Source organism: Salvelinus fontinalis, chromosome 26 (assembly GCF_029448725.1).
Source record: "Salvelinus fontinalis isolate EN_2023a chromosome 26, ASM2944872v1, whole genome shotgun sequence".
Taxonomy (NCBI): Eukaryota; Metazoa; Chordata; class Actinopteri; order Salmoniformes; family Salmonidae; genus Salvelinus; species Salvelinus fontinalis.
The window spans coordinates 23,137,713-23,159,999 of record NC_074690.1 but is presented as its reverse complement, the minus strand read 5'-3'; the positions used below and the strand labels follow the sequence as shown (position 1 = coordinate 23,159,999).

The following is a 22,287-nucleotide window of genomic DNA, read 5'->3' as shown; positions in this document are numbered from 1 at the left end:
TTTGTTTTGTTAGTGTATTAGTCGAGTTCGTGTTTTTTCGTTAATAAATCATGTCTACAAACTCAGCTGCATTTTGGTTCGATCCCTGCTCCTCCTCTTCTGATGAAGAGGAGGAGGAAAGCCGTTACAGGTCTGGACATGTCTGACAAGTTATAAATAGTTCTCTAAGGTATGCAATGACTAACATGACAATAGGAACTGATGATGACATGGGCTAGTTGATCTGGACATGTCTGACAAGTTATAAATAGTTCTCTAAGGTATGCAATGACTAACATGACAATAGGAACTGATGATGACATGGGCTAGTTGATCTGGACATGTCTGACAAGTTATAAATAGTTCTCTAAGGTATGCAATGACTAACATGACAATAGGAACTGATGATGCGCTACCAAATATCGAAATTCCACCTTGTGCATTCTACTACTACAACTTTTAAGAGTACGTTTAAAGCTGCACTGAGTTCCTTTAAAAAAAATGTTTTTGTGGGAGTAGGGAGAAATAGCCCCTCTTGTTCCGAGACACTGATTGAAGGATTTGGGGAAGGTGAGCTACTAGGTCAGTGCCGAACTGCAACTTCAGACCGATGTGTGTCAGTGTGGGACAGAACTGACATGAGCAGGGTACAGGCCTTGTTGTTACTATGGAAATGGGATGGACAGTGTTATAAGGATGAAAGGCAGATGTTATCATCAGATAGCCCAGAGACCATAGGGCCAGGAGTTTTCCCTGACCACAGCCATATACACTGAGTATACAAAACATTAAGAACACCTGCTCTTTTCATGACATAGACTAAAGGTGAATCCAGGTGAAAGCTATGATCCCTTATTGATGTCACCTGTTAAATCCACTTCAATCAATGTAGATGAAATGGAGGAGACTGTTTAAAGAAGGATTTTTAAGCCTTGAGACATGGATTGTGTATGTGTGCCATTCAGGGGTTGAATGGGCAAGACAAAATATTTAAGTGCCTTTGAATGGGGTATAGTATTATGTGCCAGCCGCACTGGTTTGCGTCAAGAACGGACACACTGCTGGGTTTTTCACGTTCAACAGTTTCCCGTGTGTATCAAGAATGGTCCACCACCCAAAAGACATCCAGCCAACTTGACACAACTGTGGGAAGCATTGGTGTCAACATGGGCCAGCATCCCTATGGAACGTGTCCATGCCCTGACGAACTGAGGCTGTTCTGAGGGCAAATGGGGGTGCAACTCAATATTAGGTGTTCCTAATGTCTAGTATAGTCAGTGTAGCTAGATGTCTCTTCAGGAAAAACTCCAGGCCTGAAATGGGTGGGTACATGTCATTTCAGGTCAGGCAGGGAAAATTTCACCAGAAAATGTGATTCTCTTTAAACCCCAAAATATAATTTCCCTCAACATTTAGCTACATTTAAAATGTCCAAAAACCCTAAAAGCAGTCCCATATAAAAAGTAAAAGCTATTTCATAAACAGTGAGCAAGAGCCCTATACTTATGCATGGATAAGCATCTTTCTTATGGAAGATTATCTTGTGTAGGTTAAGCCACAAGGTTCCTTTTTAAAGCAGCCTGGTTAGGAAGCCTTTTTCAGGCCCGGCTCTCGCCCTCCATACTAAACCACTGAGAGCCTCTGACTAATGCAAAACTAAATTGGATATGACTCTCAGCTGGTTTCCTAGTGAAATGCCCTATATGTTAGTCCTCTCTCTCTGTTTCCTCCTATCGTCATCTCCTTTCTAGTTCTTCTCATGATAATATAGAACATCATTATATATTATATTATTATTATAGCACACATTATTATCAAATCCTATCCTTTTCTATATTGCATAGTCACAGCATATAAATCCTTGCTTATTTGATTATGGCTGTAAATTGATATTGATGATGCCGTTTACATAATGCATAGAGAACAACATGGCAACCCAGTAAAAGGACTACCATACGTTGTTATCAGGTAACTATTGTATATAATACGGAAACAACCAGTTATACAGTGGTGCCACAGTAGGCAGTACTGTAGTAAATTCAGAAATATGTACCAATATATCAAGAAAAAACCTATTGACTGATCTTCTGGCTTTTGAAATTAAAGCGCATGGGTGCCTGACGCTTCGGAACAGTGAACTCCACCATGAGCTCTGAATTACTGCAGTTTCCCTCAGTCAAACATGCAATTACTCTCTCAACGACTGCTATTCTGGCTCGATGTTAAGTTCAAATACAGCTGTTCAAAGGCCATATACTGTATATAGTAGACTAAAAACACAGAACGACAGCACACTTCAGAGAATTACAACTGTTCAGAATGAATGAGGATAGGGAAACAGATAGAAGGATAACTGTTCAGAATGAATGAGGATAGGGAAACAGATATATGGATAACTGTTCAGAATGAAGGAGGATAGGGAAACAGATATATGGATAACTGTTCAGAATGAAGGAGGATAGGGAAACAGATATATGGATAACTGTTCAGAATGAAGGAGGATAGGGAAACAGATATATGGGTAACTGTTCAGAATGAATGAGGATAGGGAAACAGATATATGGATAACTGTTCAGAATGAATGAGGATAGGGAAACAGATATATGGATAACTGTTCAGAATGAAGGAGGATAGGGAAACAGATATATGGATAACTGTTCAGAATGAATGAGGATAGGGAAACAGATATATGGGTAACTGTTCAGAATGAATGAGGATAGGGAAACAGATATATGGATAACTGTTCAGAATGAATGAGGATAGGGAAACAGATATATGGATAACTGTTCAGAATGAAGGAGGATAGGGAAACAGATATATGGATAACTGTTCAGAATGAAGGAGGATAGGGAAACAGATATATGGGTAACTGTTCAGAATGAAGGAGGATAGGGAAACAGATATATGGATAACTGTTCAGAATGAATGAGGATAGGGAAACAGATATATGGGTAACTGTTCAGAATGAAGGAGGATAGGGAAACAGATATATGGATAACTGTTCAGAATGAATGAGGATAGGGAAACAGATATATGGATAACTGTTCAGAATGAATGAGGATAGGGAAACAGATATATGGATAACTGTTCAGAATGAATGAGGATAGGGAAACAGATATATGGATAACTGTTCAGAATGAATGAGGATAGGGAAACAGATATATGGATAACTGTTCAGAATGAAGGAGGATAGGGAAACAGATATATGGGTAACTGTTCAGGATGAAGGAGGATAGGGAAACAGATATATGGATAGAGGCCCAACTCATCTTCTGACCTATATAATGTGTAAGTATGGGTAGATCATTCAATAAAGATCTGGAGTTCAAACAATAACAAAGCGGTCACCCCGCCACTGAATTTGGTCAACGACTGAGGGTTGGCACAGGTGGAAATATAACATCTCTCAAAGTCATAGACATAGATGCAAGTACTGACCATCCATGAGATCAAATGTATAGTTTCAGCCATGTTTTGAGGCTTTACAGTGTTTGTTTACAAACAATGGAGGTAAAAAAGCGTATATTTGGGGTTCTGAACAGGTACGACAGTTAAACTAAGTTCATGAGGTTTTCATAAGTTATATTCTCGAAAAATCAATGGGTAAACATTAATATAAAATTCAAAAAATGTATGTAGCAATGGCAGATAAAATGTAGTATGTACAGTATAAAGGACTGCTATATCTTTATCTCTATGTCTTTAGAATTGCAAAGAGAACGGCTCTGCTCTGTAGTATACTCTGTAACAGTAGTCAATACACTGAGCGTACAAAACATTAAGAACACCTTCCTAATATTGAGTTGCAATCTCCCCCCCAGCCTCAACTAGTCGGGGCATGGACTGGCCCATGTTGGGAGATCCATGTTGACTTCAATGCTTGCCACAGTTGTGTCAAGTTGGCTGGATGTCCTTTGAGTGGTGGACCTTTCTTGATACACACGGGAAACTGTTCAGCGTGAAAAACCCAGCAGTGTTGCAGTTCTTGACACAAACGGGTATGTCTGGCACCTACTACCATACCTCATTCAAAGGCACTTAAATCTTTTGTCTTGCCCAATCACCCTCTGAATGACACACATACACAATCCATGTCTCAATTATCTCAAGGATTACAAATCCTTCTTTAACCTGTCTCCTCCTCTTTAACTACACTGATTGAAGTGGATTTAACAAGTGACATCAAAAAGGGATCATAGCTTTCACCTGGATTCACCTGGTCATTCTGTCATGGAAAGAACACAGCCTGTAGATGTACTGTATCTGGGTGTCGTTGCTATAGGACTATATGACAGAGAATATAATATACAGTATGAGAGTAGTAGATAGTACTAGAGTATGATAACGATTGGCAGGTGCATGCACGAACACACACACAAACGCACACAACATATATACACACACACACACACAAAGAACACATACAAAGGTAGTAATTTGACAGAAACACCAGCTAAGACAATGTCTAAGAAGAAATACAATATATAAATCATGGTTATGGCAAAGACAGTCTAAACACACAACACATGAATGTAGTCAGTAATGTTAACCATAGTAGTCAATAATGTTAACCATAGTAGTCAATAATGTTAACCATAGTAGTCAATAATGTTAATCATAGTAGTCAGTAATGTTAACCATAGTAGTCAATAATGTTAATCATAGTAGTCAGTAATGTTAACCATAGTAGTCAATGATGTTAACCATAGTAGTCAGTAATGTTAACCATAGTAGTCAGTAATGTTAACCATAGTAGTCAATCATGTTAACCATAGTAGTCAGTAATGTTAACCATAGTAGTCAGTAATGTTAACCATAGCAGTCAGTAATGTTAACCATAGCAGTCAGTAATGTTAACCATAGTAGTCAATCATGTTAACCATATTAGTCAGTAATGTTAACCATAGTAATCAGTAATGTTAACCATAGCAGTCAGTAATGTTAACCATAGTAGTCAATAATGAGTAGTCAGTAATGTTCACCATAGTAGTCAGTAATGTTCACCATAGTAGTCAGTAATGTTAACCATAGTAGTCAGCAATGTTAACCATAGTAGTCAGTAATGTTAACCATAACAGTCAGTAATGTTAACCATAGTAGTCAATCATGTTAACCATAGTAGTCAGTAATGTTAACCATAGCAGTCAGTAATGTTAACCATAGTAATCAGTAATGTTAACCATAGCAGTCAGTAATGTTAACCATAGTAGTCAGTAATGTTAACCATAGTAGTCAATCATGTTAACCATAGCAGTCAGTAATGTTAACCATAGTAGTCAATCATGTTAACCATAGTAGTCAATCATTTTAACCATAGTAGTCAGTAATGTTAACCATAGTAGTCAGTAATGTTAACCATAGCAGTCAGTAATGTTAACCATAGTAGTCAATAATGAGTAGTCAGTAATGTTAACCATAGTAGTCAGTAATGTTAACCATAGCAGTCAGTAATGTTAACCATAGTAGTCAATCATGTTAACCATAGTAGTCAGTAATGTTAACCATAGTAGTCAGTAATGTTAACCATAGCAGTCAGTAATGTTAACCATAGTAGTCAATCATGTTAACCATAATAGTCAGTAATGTTAACCATAGTAATCAGTAATGTTAACCATAGCAGTCAGTAATGTTAACCATAGTAGTCAATCATGTTAACCATAGTAGTCAGTAATGTTAACCATAGTAGTCAGTAATGTTAACCATAGTAGTCAGTAATGTTAACCATAGTAGTCAATAATGAGTAGTCAATCATGTTAACCATAGTAGTCAGTAATGTTAACCATAGTAGTCAGTAATGTTAACCATAGTAGTCAGTAATGTTAACCATAGCAGTCAGTAATGTTAACCATAGCAGTCAGTAATGTTAACCATAGTATTCAATAATAAGTAGTCAGTAATGTTAACCATAGTAGTCAATAATGAGTAGTCAATCATGTTAACCATAGTAGTCAGTAATGTTAACCATAGTAGTCAATCATGTTAGCCATAGTAGTCAGTAATGTTAACCATAGTAATCAGTAATGTTAACCATAGCAGTCAGTAATGTTAACCATAGTATTCAATAATAAGTAGTCAGTAATATTAACCATAGTAGTCAGTAATGTTAACCATAGTAGTCAGTAATGTTAACCATAGTAGGCAGTAATGTTAACCATAGTAGTCAGTAATGTTAACCATAGTAGTCAATCATGTTAACCACAGTAGTCAGTAATGTTCACCATTGTAGTCAGTAATGTTAACCATAGTAGTCAATCATGTAACCATAGTAGTCAGTAATGTTCACCATTGTAGTCAGTAATGTTCACCATTGTAGTCAGTAATGTTAACCATAGTAGTCAATCATGTTAGCCATAGTAGTCAGTAATGTTAACCATAGTAATCAGTAATGTTAACCATAGCAGTCAGTAATGTTAACCATAGTATTCAATAATAAGTAGTCAGTAATATTAACCATAGTAGTCAGTAATGTTAACCATAGTAGTCAGTAATGTTAACCATAGTAGGCAGTAATGTTAACCATAGTAGTCAGTAATGTTAACCATAGTAGTCAATCATGTTAACCACAGTAGTCAGTAATGTTCACCATTGTAGTCAGTAATGTTAACCATAGTAGTCAATCATGTAACCATAGTAGTCAGTAATGTTCACCATTGTAGTCAGTAATGTTAACCATAGTAGTCAGTAATGTTAACCATAGTAGTCAATCATGTTAACCATTGTAGTCAGTAATGTTCACCATTGTAGTCAATCATGTTAATACTATAATAAAGCCATTCTTAAAATCTCTCCAAAAGCTCCAGTCACCACAAAAAGTCACTTAATCCAAACACTAAGAAAACAGAGGGAAGAATTATCTTCATGTGAAAATGATGGCAATATGTTTTGCTTGGAGATTAAACCAAACAATTAGGCTATTCTGGATCCGTTATTCACGCCCCATCTGTTTGGACTGCATTCTCAAACCAGGAGCCTAATCACTCTTTCATATCTTTGGGCACACTCAAGCCAGGGAAGTGTGTGTGTGAGTGTGTGTCATCGCTCTGTGTGTGTGTGTGTGCATGCATGATTGTGCGTGTGCGTGTGCGTTCCCGCGCGTGCGGGTGCGTCCGCCTTTGTCGGACGGATCCCAATCACCATTCAGTGCCAGAGATTCTAAGTGTGCGATACGGACAGGGTGAAACACGGATAACCACGCCAAACTGGAACCAACAGACGTCCAGATTTTATGATCATTATGTTCAGCGACTTAATTAGCTGATCCTTTGGCTTTGTCTATGCAACACTACATCCACCACAATGCCAGGGAGAAGTAGCTAATTATATAGGATTGAGGCTGTGTGTTTTGTATCACATCTTACAGAAGTTGGAAGTTGTCTTTGTGTTAGCGTCATACAGATAGATGTAAGATCTGAATCTGATCACCCTGTTGCAGGAGAACTTATATTTTATTTGTAGGTTTAAAAAGTCTTCTAAAGTTTGTAATTTCCAGACTTGATTTGCCCTTACGAAAAATGTATCAACTGCTAGAAAAATGTCCATCATTATAATTCACGTTTTCCTTTGCTGCAGGTTTATTTTCCTGCTGTAGGAGACTGGATCAAATGAAGATCTGACACCTGAATGGTTGACAAAACGATATTAAAATCATTGTTGACATATTTAACATAGTCACAAAGATGGTAAACACACACAGGTGATTTTGACCGCTGACTTTTCAATGCAGGGATGCTGAATTTATGAATGCCACACTGTGCCATATCATCCATTCACTGTCATTTTCCAAATTTTCTGACACTCATTGACCAGAACGATCTAACTCTATCTCTGCTAACGTGCTCAAGATCACAGACACAGTAAAAAACTATTCTGCAGTTACCTCAGCCAAAAGGAAATTCCTTTGACCATTAAAAAAGTCAGTTCCAGTTTCATTTGTAATTGAAACAATAACAAAGCAAATCAAATCAAAATGGCATTGACAAAAAAAGGCATTGACAAAAAATACAGTAGAATAGAATACAGTATATACAGCTGAAGTCGGAAGTTTACATACACTTAGGTTGGAGTCATTAAAACTCGTTTTTCAACCACTCCACAAATTTCTTATTAAAAAAACAATCTACAATCTACTTTAATGCATGACACAAGTCATTTTTCCAACAATTGTTTACAGACATAATATTTCACTTATAATTCACTGTATCACAATTCCATTGGGTAAGAATTTTACACAGTTGACTGTGCCTTTAAACAGCTTGGAAAAATCCAGAAAATTATGTCATGACTTTAGAAGCTTCTGATAGGCTAATTGACATAATTTGAGTCAATTTGTGTACCTGTGGATGTATTTCAAGGTCTATCTTCAAACTCAGTGCCTCTTTGCTTGACATCATGGGAAAATCAAAAGAAATCAGCTAAGACCTCAGAAAAAAAATTGCTGACCTCCACCAGTCTGGTTCATCCTTGGGAGCAACTTCCAAACGCCTGAAGGTACGTTCATCTGTACAAACAATAGTACGCAAGTATAAACACCATGGGACCATGCAACCGTCATACCGCTCAGAAAGGAGACACGTTCTGTCTCCTAGAAATGAACGTACTTTGGTGTGAAAAGTGCAAATCATTCCCAGAACAACAGCAAAGGACGTTGTGAAGATGCTGGAGCAAACAGGTACAAAAGTATCTATATCCACAGTAAAATGAGTTCTATATCGGCATAACCTGAAAGGCCGCTCAGCAAGGAAGAAGCCACTGCTCCAAAACCGCCATAAAAAAGCCAGGCTATGGTTTGCAACTGCACATGGGGACAAAGATCGTACTTTTTGGAGAAATGTCCTCTGGTCTGATGAAACAAAAATAGAACTGTTTGGCCATAATGACCATCGTTATGTTTGGAGGAAAAAGGGGGAGGCTTGCAAGCTACCCGAAACGTTTGACCCAATGTCTAGTTTCTTTATTTTTATGTGTTCTGTTTCTATGTTTTGGCCGGGTATGGTTCTCAATCAGGTACAGCTGTCTATCGTTGTCTCTGATTGGGAATCATACTTAGGCAGCCTGTTTTGCCGCCTTAGTTGTGGGTAGTTGTCTGTGTTAGTGGCCTGTATAGCCCTAGTCAGCTTGACATTCGTTTTTGTTGTTTCTTGTTTTTGTCGGCGACATTTAAAATAAAGAGAAATGTACTCTTACAACGTTGCACCTTGGTCCGGTCATTTCCCTGACAACGTTCGTGACACCCAAGTTAAACAATTTAAAGGCAATGCTACCAAATACTAATTGAGTGCATGTAAACTTCTGACCCACTGGGAATGTGATGAAAGAAATAAAATCTGAAATAAATCATTCTCTCTACTATTATTCTGACATTTCACATTCTTAAAATTAAGTGGTGATCCTAATTGACCTAAGATGGGGAATATTTACAAGGATTAATTGTCAGGAATTGTGAAAAACTGGGTTTAAATGTATTTGGCTAAGGTGTATGTAAACTTCCGACTTCAACTGTACATATGAGATGAGTAAAGCAGTATGTAAACATTATTAAAGTGACGAGTGTTCCATTATTAAAGTGGCCAGTGATTCAATGTCTATGGGCAGCAGCATCTAAGGTGCAGGGTCGAGTAACCGGGTGGTAGCCGGCTAGTGATGGCTATTTAACAGTCTGATGGCCTTGAGATAGAAGCTGTTTTTCAGTCTCTCGTTCCCAGCTTTGATACACCTGTACTGACCTCGCCTTCTGGATGATAGTTGGGTGAACAGGCTGTGGCTTTGGGTGGTTGTTGTCCTTGATGATCTTTATGGCCTTCCTGTGACATCGGGTGCTGTAGGTGTCCTGGAGGGCAGACAGTGTGTCCCCAGTGATGCGTTGTGCAGACCTCTCTACCGTCTGGAGAGCCCTGCGGTTGCGGGCGGCGCAGTTACCGTACCTGGTGGTGATACAGCCTGACAGGATGCACTCCATTGTGCATCTGAAATAGTTAGAGACCAAGCCTAATTTCTTCAGCTTCCTGAGGTTGAAGACGCGCTGTTGTGCCTTCTTCACCACACTGTCTGTGTGGGTGGACCATTTCAGATTGTCAGTGATGTGTAAGCCGAGGAACTTGAAGCTTCCACCTTCTTCACTGTAGTCCTGTTGATGTTGATAGGGGTGTGCTCCCTCTGCTGTTTCCTGAAGTCCACGATCAGCTCCTTCATTTTGTTGAGGCAGAGGTTATTTTCCTGGCACCACTCCGTCAAGTCCCTCACCTCCTCCCTGTAGGTTGTCTCGTCATTGTTGGTAATCAGGTAATCCTACTACTGTTGTGTTGTCTGCAAACTTGATGATTGAGTTGGAGGCGTGCGTGGCCACGCGGTCATGGGTGAACAGGGAGTACAGGAGGGGGCCGAGCATGCACCCTTGTGGGGCCCTAGTGTTGAGGATCAGCGAAGTTGAGGTGTTGTTTCCTACCTTCACCACCTGGGGGCGGCCCGTCAGGAAGTCCAGGAGCCAGTTGCACAGGGCGGACCCAGGGCACCAAGCTTAATGATGAGTTTGGAGGGTACAATGGTGTTGAAGGATGAACTATAGTCAATGACAGCATTCTCATTTTCATTTCATTTTAGTCATTTAGCAGACGCTCTTATCCAGAGCGACTTACAGTAGAGTGCATACATTTTATAACATTGTTTTTTTTTTTTTTTACATACTGAGACAAGGATATCCCCTACCGGCCAAACCCTCCCTAACCCGGACGACGCTATGCCAATTGTGCGTCGCCCCACGGACCTCCCGGTTGCGGCCGGCTGCGACAGAGCCTGGGCGCCGACCCAGCCCAGCCTGGGCGCGAACCCAGAGACTCTGGTGGCGCAGCTAGCACTGCGATGCAGTGCCCTAGACCACTGCGCCACCCGGGAGGTATGGCGCAGTGGGAGGTATGGCTCGGGAGGTATGGCTCATCTGGACAAGAGGAATACCTATTCTAACATAGGTATTCCTCTTGTCCAGATGGGATAGGGAAGTGTGCAGTGCGATGGCAATAGCATCGTCTGTAGATCTATTGGGCGTTAGGCAAATTGAAGTGGGTCGCGGATGTCAGGTAAGGTGGAGGTGATATGATATGATCCTTAACTAGCCTCTCAAACCACTTCATGATGACAGAAGTGAGTGCTACGGCAGTCACACCGCCTCTCTTTTAGTAAAAAGCTGAGGAATGAGCCTGGAGAAATGTAACCACTGAGGCATTCATATGTAATATTCTTCAAGAATCAAAAATGGATGTAGCAACTAAGGATTCTAGCTTCAAAACATGAGAAATTCATAACATCCCAAATCCGCATCTAACCTGGTATGACATCATCAGGTGATGATTCACCTCAGTTCCATTCTATGGCATGTTGTTCCATGAGTAAATCATCAAACAACAATCAGAAACAGGCTGTCTTCCTATTGTAATGCTTAGTGGAAAAACCCAGCAATACGTCAAGCCAAAAACGGATATGGATAAACAACGCAATAACCTCTGATATGAATCATGTCCTTTTTAATCTTAATGACTACTCAGAATCAGATCAACTTCTGATAGCAACCTGTGTGTGTGTGTGTGTGTGTGTTTGTGCTTACAGTAGCACCACAGTACCATCATAGCTAGCCCTCTGAGTTTCTCTATCTGTCGATAGGCACACATGATGCGCAATTAAATCCTTCATTGCTGTTGGGCTGAAACTGTCAATCAGAGGGACCTGCCTTCCGACAGCGCCCAGTGAACCGTGGACCGCTGGCCGCAGCACAGGGACACACAGCGTCCCTGCTATTGTTACCAGCTAGCACGAATTCAGACGCAATTAGGCCCAGCTTTTTAGGAAGCCCTCAGCATAGTGAGCCTCGCGCTCTGCTCTGTGGTAGCTTGTTGAAAAAGAGTGAAAGAGAGACATACAGACAGACAGACAGACAGACAGACAAATACACAATGAGATAGAGAGACAGACAGACTTAGAGAGAGACAAACACACAATGAGATAGAGAGACAGACAGACTTAGAGAGAGACAAACACACAAAGAGACCGAGAGACAGAGAGAGACAGAGAGAGAGAGAGAGAAATGTCTCTAATCTTTTGAAACTTGTGAGAGTAATGTTTAATGTTAATTTCTGATTGTTTATTTGACTTTTGTTTATTATCTATTTCACTTGCTTTGGCAATGTAAACATATGTTTCCCATGCCAATAAAGCCCTTAAACTGAAATTGAATTGTGAGAGAGAAGAAGACTATATAATACTATATAACCAGGCACAAGACTTGTGTAACCAGGCTCATTATATTTTCTATTCTAGTATATCCTATGGATTGAATGATGGTAATACATAAACAAACACTTTCGAAGCATACTACATTCAGGAAAGTAACGTGAAGTAATAATGTGTCAGAGTTGACCTGATATCAAGCATTACTCATGATGTTAGTAGACAGGAAAAGCATCTAAGCAGAAGGAGCAGCCATAGTGGGCTATTTGTCATGTGTGGGTTCTGTACCATTACTTAAGTGTGAATAGTATGCATAGCACCCAATGTAGGTTAAGTGAGAGCATTGCACTTACACTTACAGTGCATAGCAACCAACACAACATGCATGTTGATTACGTATGTGGAGCTATACAACCCAGGTTTGATTGAGAGGGTGTGACTAAAGACTTTAACATACAACACATGTTACTTGCATAAACCCTGCACATATCAAATCAAATCAAATTGGTCACATACATATATTTAGCAGATGTTATTGTGGGTGTATACAAATGTATTTTATTCCTAGCTCCAACAGAGTAGTAGTATCTAACAACACATAAATCTAAAGTAAAAGAATGGAATTAAGAAATGTATCAATATCAGGACGAGCAATGTCGGAGTGGCATTGACTAGAATACAGTAGAATAGAATAAAGTATATACAGTTGAAGTCTGAAGTTTACATACACCTTAGCCAAATACATTTAAACTCAGTTTTTCAATTCCTGACAATTAATCCTAGTAACAATTCCCTGTTTTAGGTCAGTTAGGATCACCACTTTATTTTAAGAATGTGAAATGTCAGAATAATAGTAGAGAATGATTTATTTCAGCTTTTATTTCTTTCATCACATTCCCAGTGGGTCAAAAGTTTACATACACTCAATTAGTATTCGGTAGCATTGCCTTTATATTGTTTAACTTGGGTCAAACGTTTCGGGTAGCCATCCACAAGCTTCCCACAAAAAGTTGGGTGAAATTTGGCCCATTCCTCCTGACAGAGCTGGCGTAACTGAGTCAGGTTTGTAGGCCTCCTTGCTCGCACATGCTTTTTCAGTTCTGCCAACATATTTTCTATGGGATTGAGGTCAGGGCTTTGTGATGGCCACTCCAATACCTTGACTTTGTTGTCCTTAAGCCATTTTGCCACAACTTTTGAAGTATGCTTGGTGTCATTGTCTATTTGGAAGACCCATTTGCGACCAAGCTTTAACTTCCTGACTGATGTCTTGAGATGTTGCTGCAATGTATCCACATTTTTTTCCTTTCTCATGATGCCACCTATTTTGTGAAGTGCACTAGTCCCTCCTGCAGCAAAGCACCCCCACAACATGATTCTGCCACCCCCGTGCTTCACGGTTGGGATGGTGTTCTTGTGTTTGCAAGCCTCCCCCTTTTTCCTCCAAACATAACGATGGTCATTATGGCCAAACAGTTCTATTTTTGTTTCATCAGACCAGAGGACATTTCTCCAAAAAGTACGATCTTTGTCCCCATGTGCAGTTGCAAACCGTAGCCTGGCTTTTTTATGGCGGTTTTGGAGCAGTGGCTTCTTCCTTGCTGAGCGGCCGTTCAGGTTATGTCGATGTAGGACTCGTTTTACTGTGGATATAGATACTTTTGTGCCTGTTTCCTCCAGCATCTTCACAAGGTCCTTTGCTGTTGTTCTGGGATTGATTTGCACTTTTCACACCAAAGTACGTTCATCTCTAGGAGACAGAACGCGTGTCCTTCCTGAGCGGTATGACGGCTGTGTGGTCACATGGTGTTTATACTTGCGCACTATTGTTTGTACAGATGAATGTGGTACCTTCAGGCATTTGGAAATTGCTCCCAAGGATGAATCAGACTTGTGGATGTCTACAATTATTTTTCTGAGGTCTTGGCTGATTTCTTTGATTTTCCCATGATGTCAAGCAAGGAGGCACTGAGTTTGAAGGTAGGCCTTGAAATACATCCACAGGTACACCTCCAATTGACTCAAATGATGTCAATTAGCCTATCAGAAGCTTCTAAAGTCATGACATAATTTTCTGGATTTTTCCAAGCTGTTTAAAGGCACAGTCAACTTAGTGTAAACTTCTGACCCACTGGAATTGTGATACAGTGAATTGTAAGTGAAATAATCTGTCTGTAAACAATTGTTAGAAAAATAACTTGTGTCATGCACAAAATAGATGTCCTAACCGACTTGCTAAAACTATAGTTTGTTAGCAAGAAATTTGTGGAGTGGTTGAAAAACGAGTTTTAGTGAATCCAACCTAAGTGTATGTAAACTTTCGACTTCAACTGTGCATCTGAGATGAGTAAAGCAGTATGTTAACATTATTAAAGTGACGAGTGTTCCATTATTAAAGTGGCCAGTGATTCAATGTCTATGTACACGGGGCAGAAGCCTCTAAGGTGCAGGGTTGAGTAACCGGGTGGTAGCCGGCTAGTGATGGCTATTTAACAGTCTGATGGCCTTGAGATAGAAGCTGTTTTTCAGTCTCTCGGTCCCAGCTTTGATACACCTGTCCTGACCTCGCCTTCTGAATGGTAGCGAGGTGAACAGGCCATGGCTCGGGTAGTTGATGTCCTTGATGATCTTTTTGGCCTTCCCGTGACATCGGGTGCTGTAGGTGTCCTGGAGGGCAGGCAGTGTGCCCCCGGTGATGCATTGGGCAGACCGCACCACCCTCTGGAGAGCCCTGCGGTTGCAGTGGTGAGGTTGCCGTACCAGGCGGTGATACAGGCCGACAGGATGCTCTCAATTGTGCATCTGTAAAACTTTTGGAGAGTCTTAGGGTCCAAGCCTAATTTCATCAGCCTCCTGAGGTTGAAGAGGCCCTTTTGCGCCTTCTTCACCACACTATCTGTGTGGGTGGACCATTTCAGATTGTCAGTGATGTGTACGCCGAGGAACTTGAAGCATTCCACCTCCACTGCTGTCTTGTTGATGTGGATAGGGGCATGCTCCCTCTGCTGTTTCCTGAAGTCCAGGATCAGCTCCTTTGTTTTGTTGATGTTGAGGGAGAGGTTATTTTCCTGGCACCACTCTGGCTGGGCCATCACCTCCTCCCTGTAGGCTGTCTACTACTGTTGTGTCGTCTGCAAACTTGATGATTGAGTTGGAGGTGTGCGTGGCCACACAGTCATGGGTGAACAGGCAGTACAGGAGGGGGCTGAGTACGCACCCTTGTGGATCAGTGAAGTGGAGGTGCTGTTTCCTACCTTCACCACCTGGGGGCGGCCCGTCAGGAAGTCCAGGACCCAGTTGCACAGGCCGGGGTTTAGACCCAGGGCCCCAAGCTTAATGATGAGATTGGAGGGTACTATTTTGAAGGCTGAGCTATAGTCAATGAACAGCATTCTTACATAGGTATTCATCTTTGTTCAAATGGGATAGGGTCGTGTGCAGTGTGATGACGATTGCATCGTCTGTGGATCTGTTGGGGTGGTATGCAAACTGAAGTGGGTCTAGGGAGTCAGGTAAGGTGGAGGTGATATGATCCTTAACTAGCCTCTCAAAGCACTTCATGATGACGTAAGTGAGTGCTATGGGGCGATAGTCATTGAGGTCAGTTACCTTTGCTATCTTGGTTACAGGAACAATGGTGGACATCTTGAAGCAAGTGGGGACAGCAGACTGGGATAGGGAGAGATTTATTATGTCCGTAAACACTCCAGCCAGCTGGTCTGCACATGCTCTGAGGACACGGCTAGGGATCCTGTCTGGGCCGGCAGCCATGTGAGGGTTAACATGCTTAAATGTCTTACTCACGTCGGTCACGGAGAAAGGGAGCCCACAGTCCTTGGGAGCAGGCGAAGAAGTTGTTTAGCTTGTCCTGAAGCAAGACGTTGGTGTCCGCGATGTCCGCATGGCTGGTTTTCCCTTTGTAATCCGTGATAGTCTGTAGACCCTGCCTCGTCTCGTGTCTGAGGCGTTGAATTGCAACTCCACTTTGTCTCTTTACTGACGTTATGCCTGTTTGATAACTACACTGTTTGTATTCGACCATATTCCCAGTCACCTTGCCATGGTTAAATACGGGGGTTCGCTCTTTCATTTTTTTGCGAATGCTGCCGTCTAGCCACGGTTTCTGGTTCGGGTAGGTTTTAATAGTCACAGTGGGAACAACATCGCTTATGCATTTCCTGATGAACTCAGTCACCGTGTCCGTGTATACATCAAAACAATCTTGAAGCATGGACTCCGATTGGTCAGACCAGTGTTGCATAGACCTTAGCACGGGTACTTCCTGTTTGAGTTTCTACCTACAGGAAGGGAGGAGCAAAATGGAGTCGTGAACTGATTTGCCCTGAGGGAGGGCGGGGGAGAGCCTTGTAGGCATCCCGGAGGGGGGAGTAGCAGTGATCAAGCATTTTAGCAGTGTGAGTACTACAGTCAATGTGTTGATAGAACTTCGGTAGCGTTTTCCTCAAATTTGCTTTGTTAAAATCCCCAGCTGCAATAAATGCGGCCTCAGGATATGTGGTTTCCAGTTTGCACAAAGTCCAGTGTAGCTCCTTGAGTGTATCGGCTTGAGGAGGAATATACACGGCTGTGAATATAACCGAAGAGAATTATCTTGGGAGGTAATATGGTCGGCATTTGATTGTGAGATATTCTAGGTCGGGTGAATAAAAGAACTTGAGTTGCTGTACGTTATCACAATCACACCATGAGTAGTTAATCATGAAACATACACCCCTGCCTTTCTTCTTCCTGGAGAGTTCTTTATTCCTGTCTGCGCGATGTACTGAGAACCCAGCTTGCTGTATGGACGGGGACAGTGTATCCGGAGAGAGCCATGATTCCGTGAAACAGAGTATGTTACAGTCCCTGATATCTCTCTGGAAGGAGAATGTATCAACCGAGAGGGATAGGCTACTCCATGACCCGTGTTCATGAGGCGTCTCAAAGTAAGAGTGCTGATCTAGGATCAGGTTCACCCTGTCCATATAATCTTATTCATTATGATCTAAACTGTAACACTGATCCTAGATCAGCACTTCTACCCTGATATGCTTTATGAATCTGGCCCTAGGACTGAGGAGGATTCCCTCAAAGACAACTGCTGTCTTACTTTACATGTGTGCCTACAATGCCTCCTTTAAAACCACTGTGCATCCCTGGGCAGAGTTTTTAGTTTACGGGTTGGTGAAGATCATTCAATCCCTTCCAGCTTTACAACCAAAGGTCTGTTTGAGGATTGACCCAACCATAGGAGTTTACAAGCTGATGACTATGGCAAACAACATAAAGAAGACTAACTGGGCTCCATCTACAGTTGGAGTTAGTAGTCAAGCATTCTGACGTATGAAATGTTGTTGATGTTTCCAATCTCTGTCAGTGTCATTGCCTAAAGACAAAGGCACATTTCCACAATGTGTGGATTAGAATCTGTTGATAGTATGTTGATCCACACACTTGAGTTTGTTGTTGACATAAGCTGTTGACTCTAGCCATAACCAGGTAGATATTCCTCAGTGTAATGTCACAGCTTATGAAGCCTTAAAAAGGTTTATAACAGGCTTCTGAAGCTTTATAACATGCTTATGAATCACAAAGTAACATTCATACAGCAATTTACTGTTCACAAAAGATGACAGGGTTATCTTGTGAATGTATCCATGTTGTACAGTAAATATATCTTAGTTGGGATCTGGATTCTGTGATTGGCAGATTTACAGCATTGCTTTGAAGTAGTGAAAAGAACAAACCAGATTGATATCTGGATATGGAGTCGGGTTTACATTCATCTTCCTCTCAACACATTTAGAACAGTGCAGTACACACATCTTAGGCAGTGCCTCCAGGTAAGTGTAAATGGAATGTAAGGTTTCTCCTGCATAGGAAACTGAGGCACCACCTAAGCCATTTTTTGAGTCAGGAAAAAAACTGGAATGTTACTGTAGTATAACTTAATTGAATCAGAGACTACTGCTGCCACAGCGATGTACAGTGCCGTGAAAGAGAATTTGTCCCCTTTCTGATAATTTTGTTACTGAAGATCTTCAACCAAAACATAATGTTACATACCTGAGTTTACAAATAACAAAAAAATGGATACTTATTTTATTTATTTAATTAACAAAGTTATGCAACACTCAGTTCCCCCGCGTGAAAAAGTAATTGCCCCATTACACTCAATAACTGGTTGTTGTGCCACCTTTAGCTGCAATGACTGCAACCAAATGCTTCCTGTAGTTGTTGATCAGTCTCTCACATCGCTGTGGGGGAATGCAGAACTGCTTTAACTCAGGGACATTTGTGGGTTTTCAAGCATGAACTGCTTGTTTCAAGTCCTGTCACAACATCTCAATTGGGATTAGGTCTGGACTTTGACAAGGCCATTCTAAAACTTCAAATGTGTTGCTTTTTAACCATTTTCATGTAGACTTGAGTGTGTGTTGTGGATCATTGTCAAAAATATGCAAAAAAAACTAAACAAGTAGAAATACTTTTTCATTGCAAGTTAAACAAGGAGGTCTGGAACTGTTGTCCTACATCAATCAGTAAGTTGCCTTACAAAGATTACTATGCTTGACAGCTACTAGGAGCTCAACATTCCCTCTGTAGGTAGGATGAGAAATGTCAATGCCATAAATGGACCAGAAATGTAAATATAGATGCAGATAATATTCAAAACGTGAGCCAGCTCTCTGTGGATGAGGCTGACAATGAGCCTAACTGCTGTGCTGCTGTGCTCCCTGCCTGTTCTAGGCCTGTGCTGTGCAGACCTGGGTTCAAGTACAATTTGAAATCATGTCAAATACCTTATCTGTGCTCGACTGAACTTGCCTGGATTAATGGACCAATAGAATAGTCCCACAACTGTAAACATTGCCCATCTGGCACTCCAAGCAGACTAGAGCAAACGCTCAAAGATATCAAAGAGTATTTGAACCCAGGTCTGAGCTGCTGTGTGTGCTTGGTTAGTAAACACAAAGGACAGAGTATTAATGTCGGGGTCCACTTCCCAGAGCCCCTCAGAGTTCCAGGACCACCAAAGAGCTCAGTAATTTGGACTTAATTTAAAATGCCTGAGGCTAAGACAAACGCACAGACACACACGTAGAGAAATGACACACACGCACACACACAGAGCAATGATACAAACACTCACACTCATACAGAACGATGACACACACACGCACACAAACACACAGACAGACAAAGACACCACAGTGTCAGTACAACTGAGTAAAGTCCATGACAAGAATGCAGAACTGACATATCAGATTTATCATCTTAGATGACAACCAGGAAGCAAAATGGCTGCACCCAGGGCACGTTGTAGAGTGTTACATGAAGCCACATTTCTTCAACCATCTCGGAATCAATGAAAACTGTCACAAAAACAAAAGTTACCCAGCCATCAATAAAAGCTCTGAAGTGTCATTCAGTCTTTCTGCAATTCTAGAAAATAAGAACAAACAACCCCATCTCCCATAGCAACTACGATTTGATGATGTTATTACATTACAGTATCATAATCATAACAAGACATCAAATTATGGACCACTCTCTCTTTCCTCAATTACTTTGCATCAACTAAATGGCAAGTGATCGTGAACTGATGTTCATGAATAACGTTTTAGACGAGGGAGTCGAACAGAATAGCTAATCAAACAGCCAATCTACTGTCAAGAGAAATGGGCCTGAATCAAACCATGATTCTGAATTAAACTAGAGGTGAATAAAACCTCTGCTTAGACATAGCAGCAGTCACAACAGTGATCCCCGGACAGAAATATTTGAAGTATTAGATGAATTGTTGCCGATAACAGTGCAGTCAGTATAGGACTGCCTCCATCTCTGGGTATTCAGACATACAGATACCTCAAACAGCAGCACACAGGCCATCTCTGTCTGTTTGCACTGGACATACCTCACTCCCCTCTCACAATCACATCTCTCTTTCACCCCGTCTCTCTCTCTCTCTCTCTCTCTCTCTCTCTCTCTCTCTCTACCACACAGATTTATATCTCACTCTCTTTCATTCCCTCTGTCTGTATTTATCTTGCTCTGCACCCTCACTCTCTCCCTCTCTCTACCACACCCTCTCTCTCATTCCCTCTGATTCTCTCACTTTCCTCTCTCGTTCTCTCTCTCCCTCTCTGGATATAGCACACTTCTCTTTTCTCTCCTTTTCTGCCAGTCCATCTCTTTCTCCCTCTCTACCTCTATGAACCTCCCTACCCCCCATCTCATTACTCTGAATGCTAAAATGGAAAATCTTGGATAGTGTTTACACTACATGGACTTTCTCAACCAGTACAATTCAATATTTCGGATTATATCTATAGGACTTCCTCCATCTCTCTCTCTATCTCCCTCTCTTACATTTTCATTGCAGATACTTATGAGATCTTATATAAAAAAGACAGAGCAGTGAATCAAAAGGCATAGTACAACCCCCACTCTGCTCTAACCCTCCCACCCTCCCTTCAACATCCCTACCCCCATACGTCTCTCTCTCTCTTTTGCTCTCTCTCTCTCTTTCGCACGCACGCACGCACACACGCACACAGACGCAAATACACAAGCGCATATACATTCAAGCACGGTCTAACACACACACACACACACACACACACACACACACACACACACACACACAGATTAGTATTATTATGCAGGACAGGCCTTCTTCTGACAATCTTAACGTGAAAGTCAATTTAAACTGTGTGTTTGAAAGCAGACTGTAAATAACAATGGTTTTATTATAGTGAGGTGATGTGTATAAACAAGACAAGGGTTCAGTTACAGTGCACAATAGAGGCACAACTACTTCATATAACCAGAGGTATAGGATTGCATTGAACATAAGGCATTTTTGTAATGGTTATTATATCCTAAACCCTGTAAGTAATGCAATCACATAGAAACATCAGCCCATGTTGTCATCAACTGAGATAAAAAACTAAGTTGAGCACTCTGAAAGCAACTTCACTGACAGTGATGCGCTGCGTTCCTCACCAGTTTATACGTACTGACAAAGGATAAACAAGCAATCCTTTTTTTATATAACATATGACATTAAATAACTATATATTTTGAGCATGAGTGTTTGTTCCTGTTATCACTGCTTCAAATGAATGGACAGAAAGTCTTTTTATTTCAGGGCAATGCGTAACGGCTATAAACAGTGTTCACTTTCTGAACAGCGTTTTTACGAATCTCCATAACATTGTGAACAATGAAACCAATAACCTAGGTTTCTATAACCTTGTCCAGATGCGACTCACCTTATTGCAGTACGGGGAATCAGGATACTGCAAGGGTCCCAATCGGGAAGAATCTGTTGCTGATAAAGACTGTGGTGGAGGTGGATATACTCTCACGTCCATTTCAGTAAAACATCAATCTCCACACAAGCTTTTCCACTCAGGCTTCTACTTTCGATTCCTCAAAAGTTGAAGGCTCTTTAAAGACTGATGGACGAAGTCGGAAAGAGTGTAGGGTTTGAATCTGAAAATGGCAAACTATTATGCTCTCACATGCGTTCGCGGTTTTTCAGGAGAAAGAAAAACTTATATTATCAACGCACTATGAACGACGGACTTGGTAAACGGGTAAACGCAGTTAAAATGTTGTAACTTTCAAAATATGTAAGCTATCACTCTATTGTTGAAGAAGTTATTGTGCGTCTTTCTCTTTCTGACAGATGCATTTGCAGCGACAGTAGTTGTTTCTATCCAGCGGCTACCGTCATCTGCAAGCGAATGGGGCATGGTAGGATTGCCTGTTCACTTGTGATTCATACAAAGGACTTTACAGACGGGGCAGGGGCAAGAGTGCGGCTATGGCGACGTGCTCCACCTAGGGGGTGCAATGGGGAATGCAGCGCCTGCGTCGGTTGCATGCCGCAGTACATTTGTTTTCAGTTTGGATAGGCTATTGGTTTGCTCCTCAATACCTCTTCGACGGAAGGTCCTATCATGATTAGCGTGATATATCTAAAAACAGATGACGATAGAGAGCAAGGTACAGCCTTTTTTGTGCCTTTTTCCCCATTCTGTTTTCAAAAAGTGACTTTCAGTTGGTTTCAAGGGGAGAATACTA

At 41.1% G+C, this 22,287-nt stretch overlaps 1 protein-coding gene across 2 annotated transcripts in view; it reads right to left on the bottom strand.

Annotated features, from left to right (window-relative positions):
• The window catches only part of LOC129823953 (thymocyte selection-associated high mobility group box protein TOX-like), a 96,184-nt gene extending 74,203 nt beyond the window's left edge, over positions 1-21,981 (bottom strand). Inside the window, exon 1 of one of the 2 annotated variants that reach the window (XM_055883096.1) lies at positions 21,471-21,981. In XM_055883096.1, the coding sequence (XP_055739071.1) occupies positions 21,471-21,572 (102 nt within the window). In that variant the 5' untranslated portion in view covers positions 21,573-21,981. The remainder of the gene's footprint in view (positions 1-21,470) is intronic. The other variant, XM_055883095.1, reaches the window with a different exon arrangement.
• Positions 21,982-22,287: the final 306 nt, after the last annotated feature.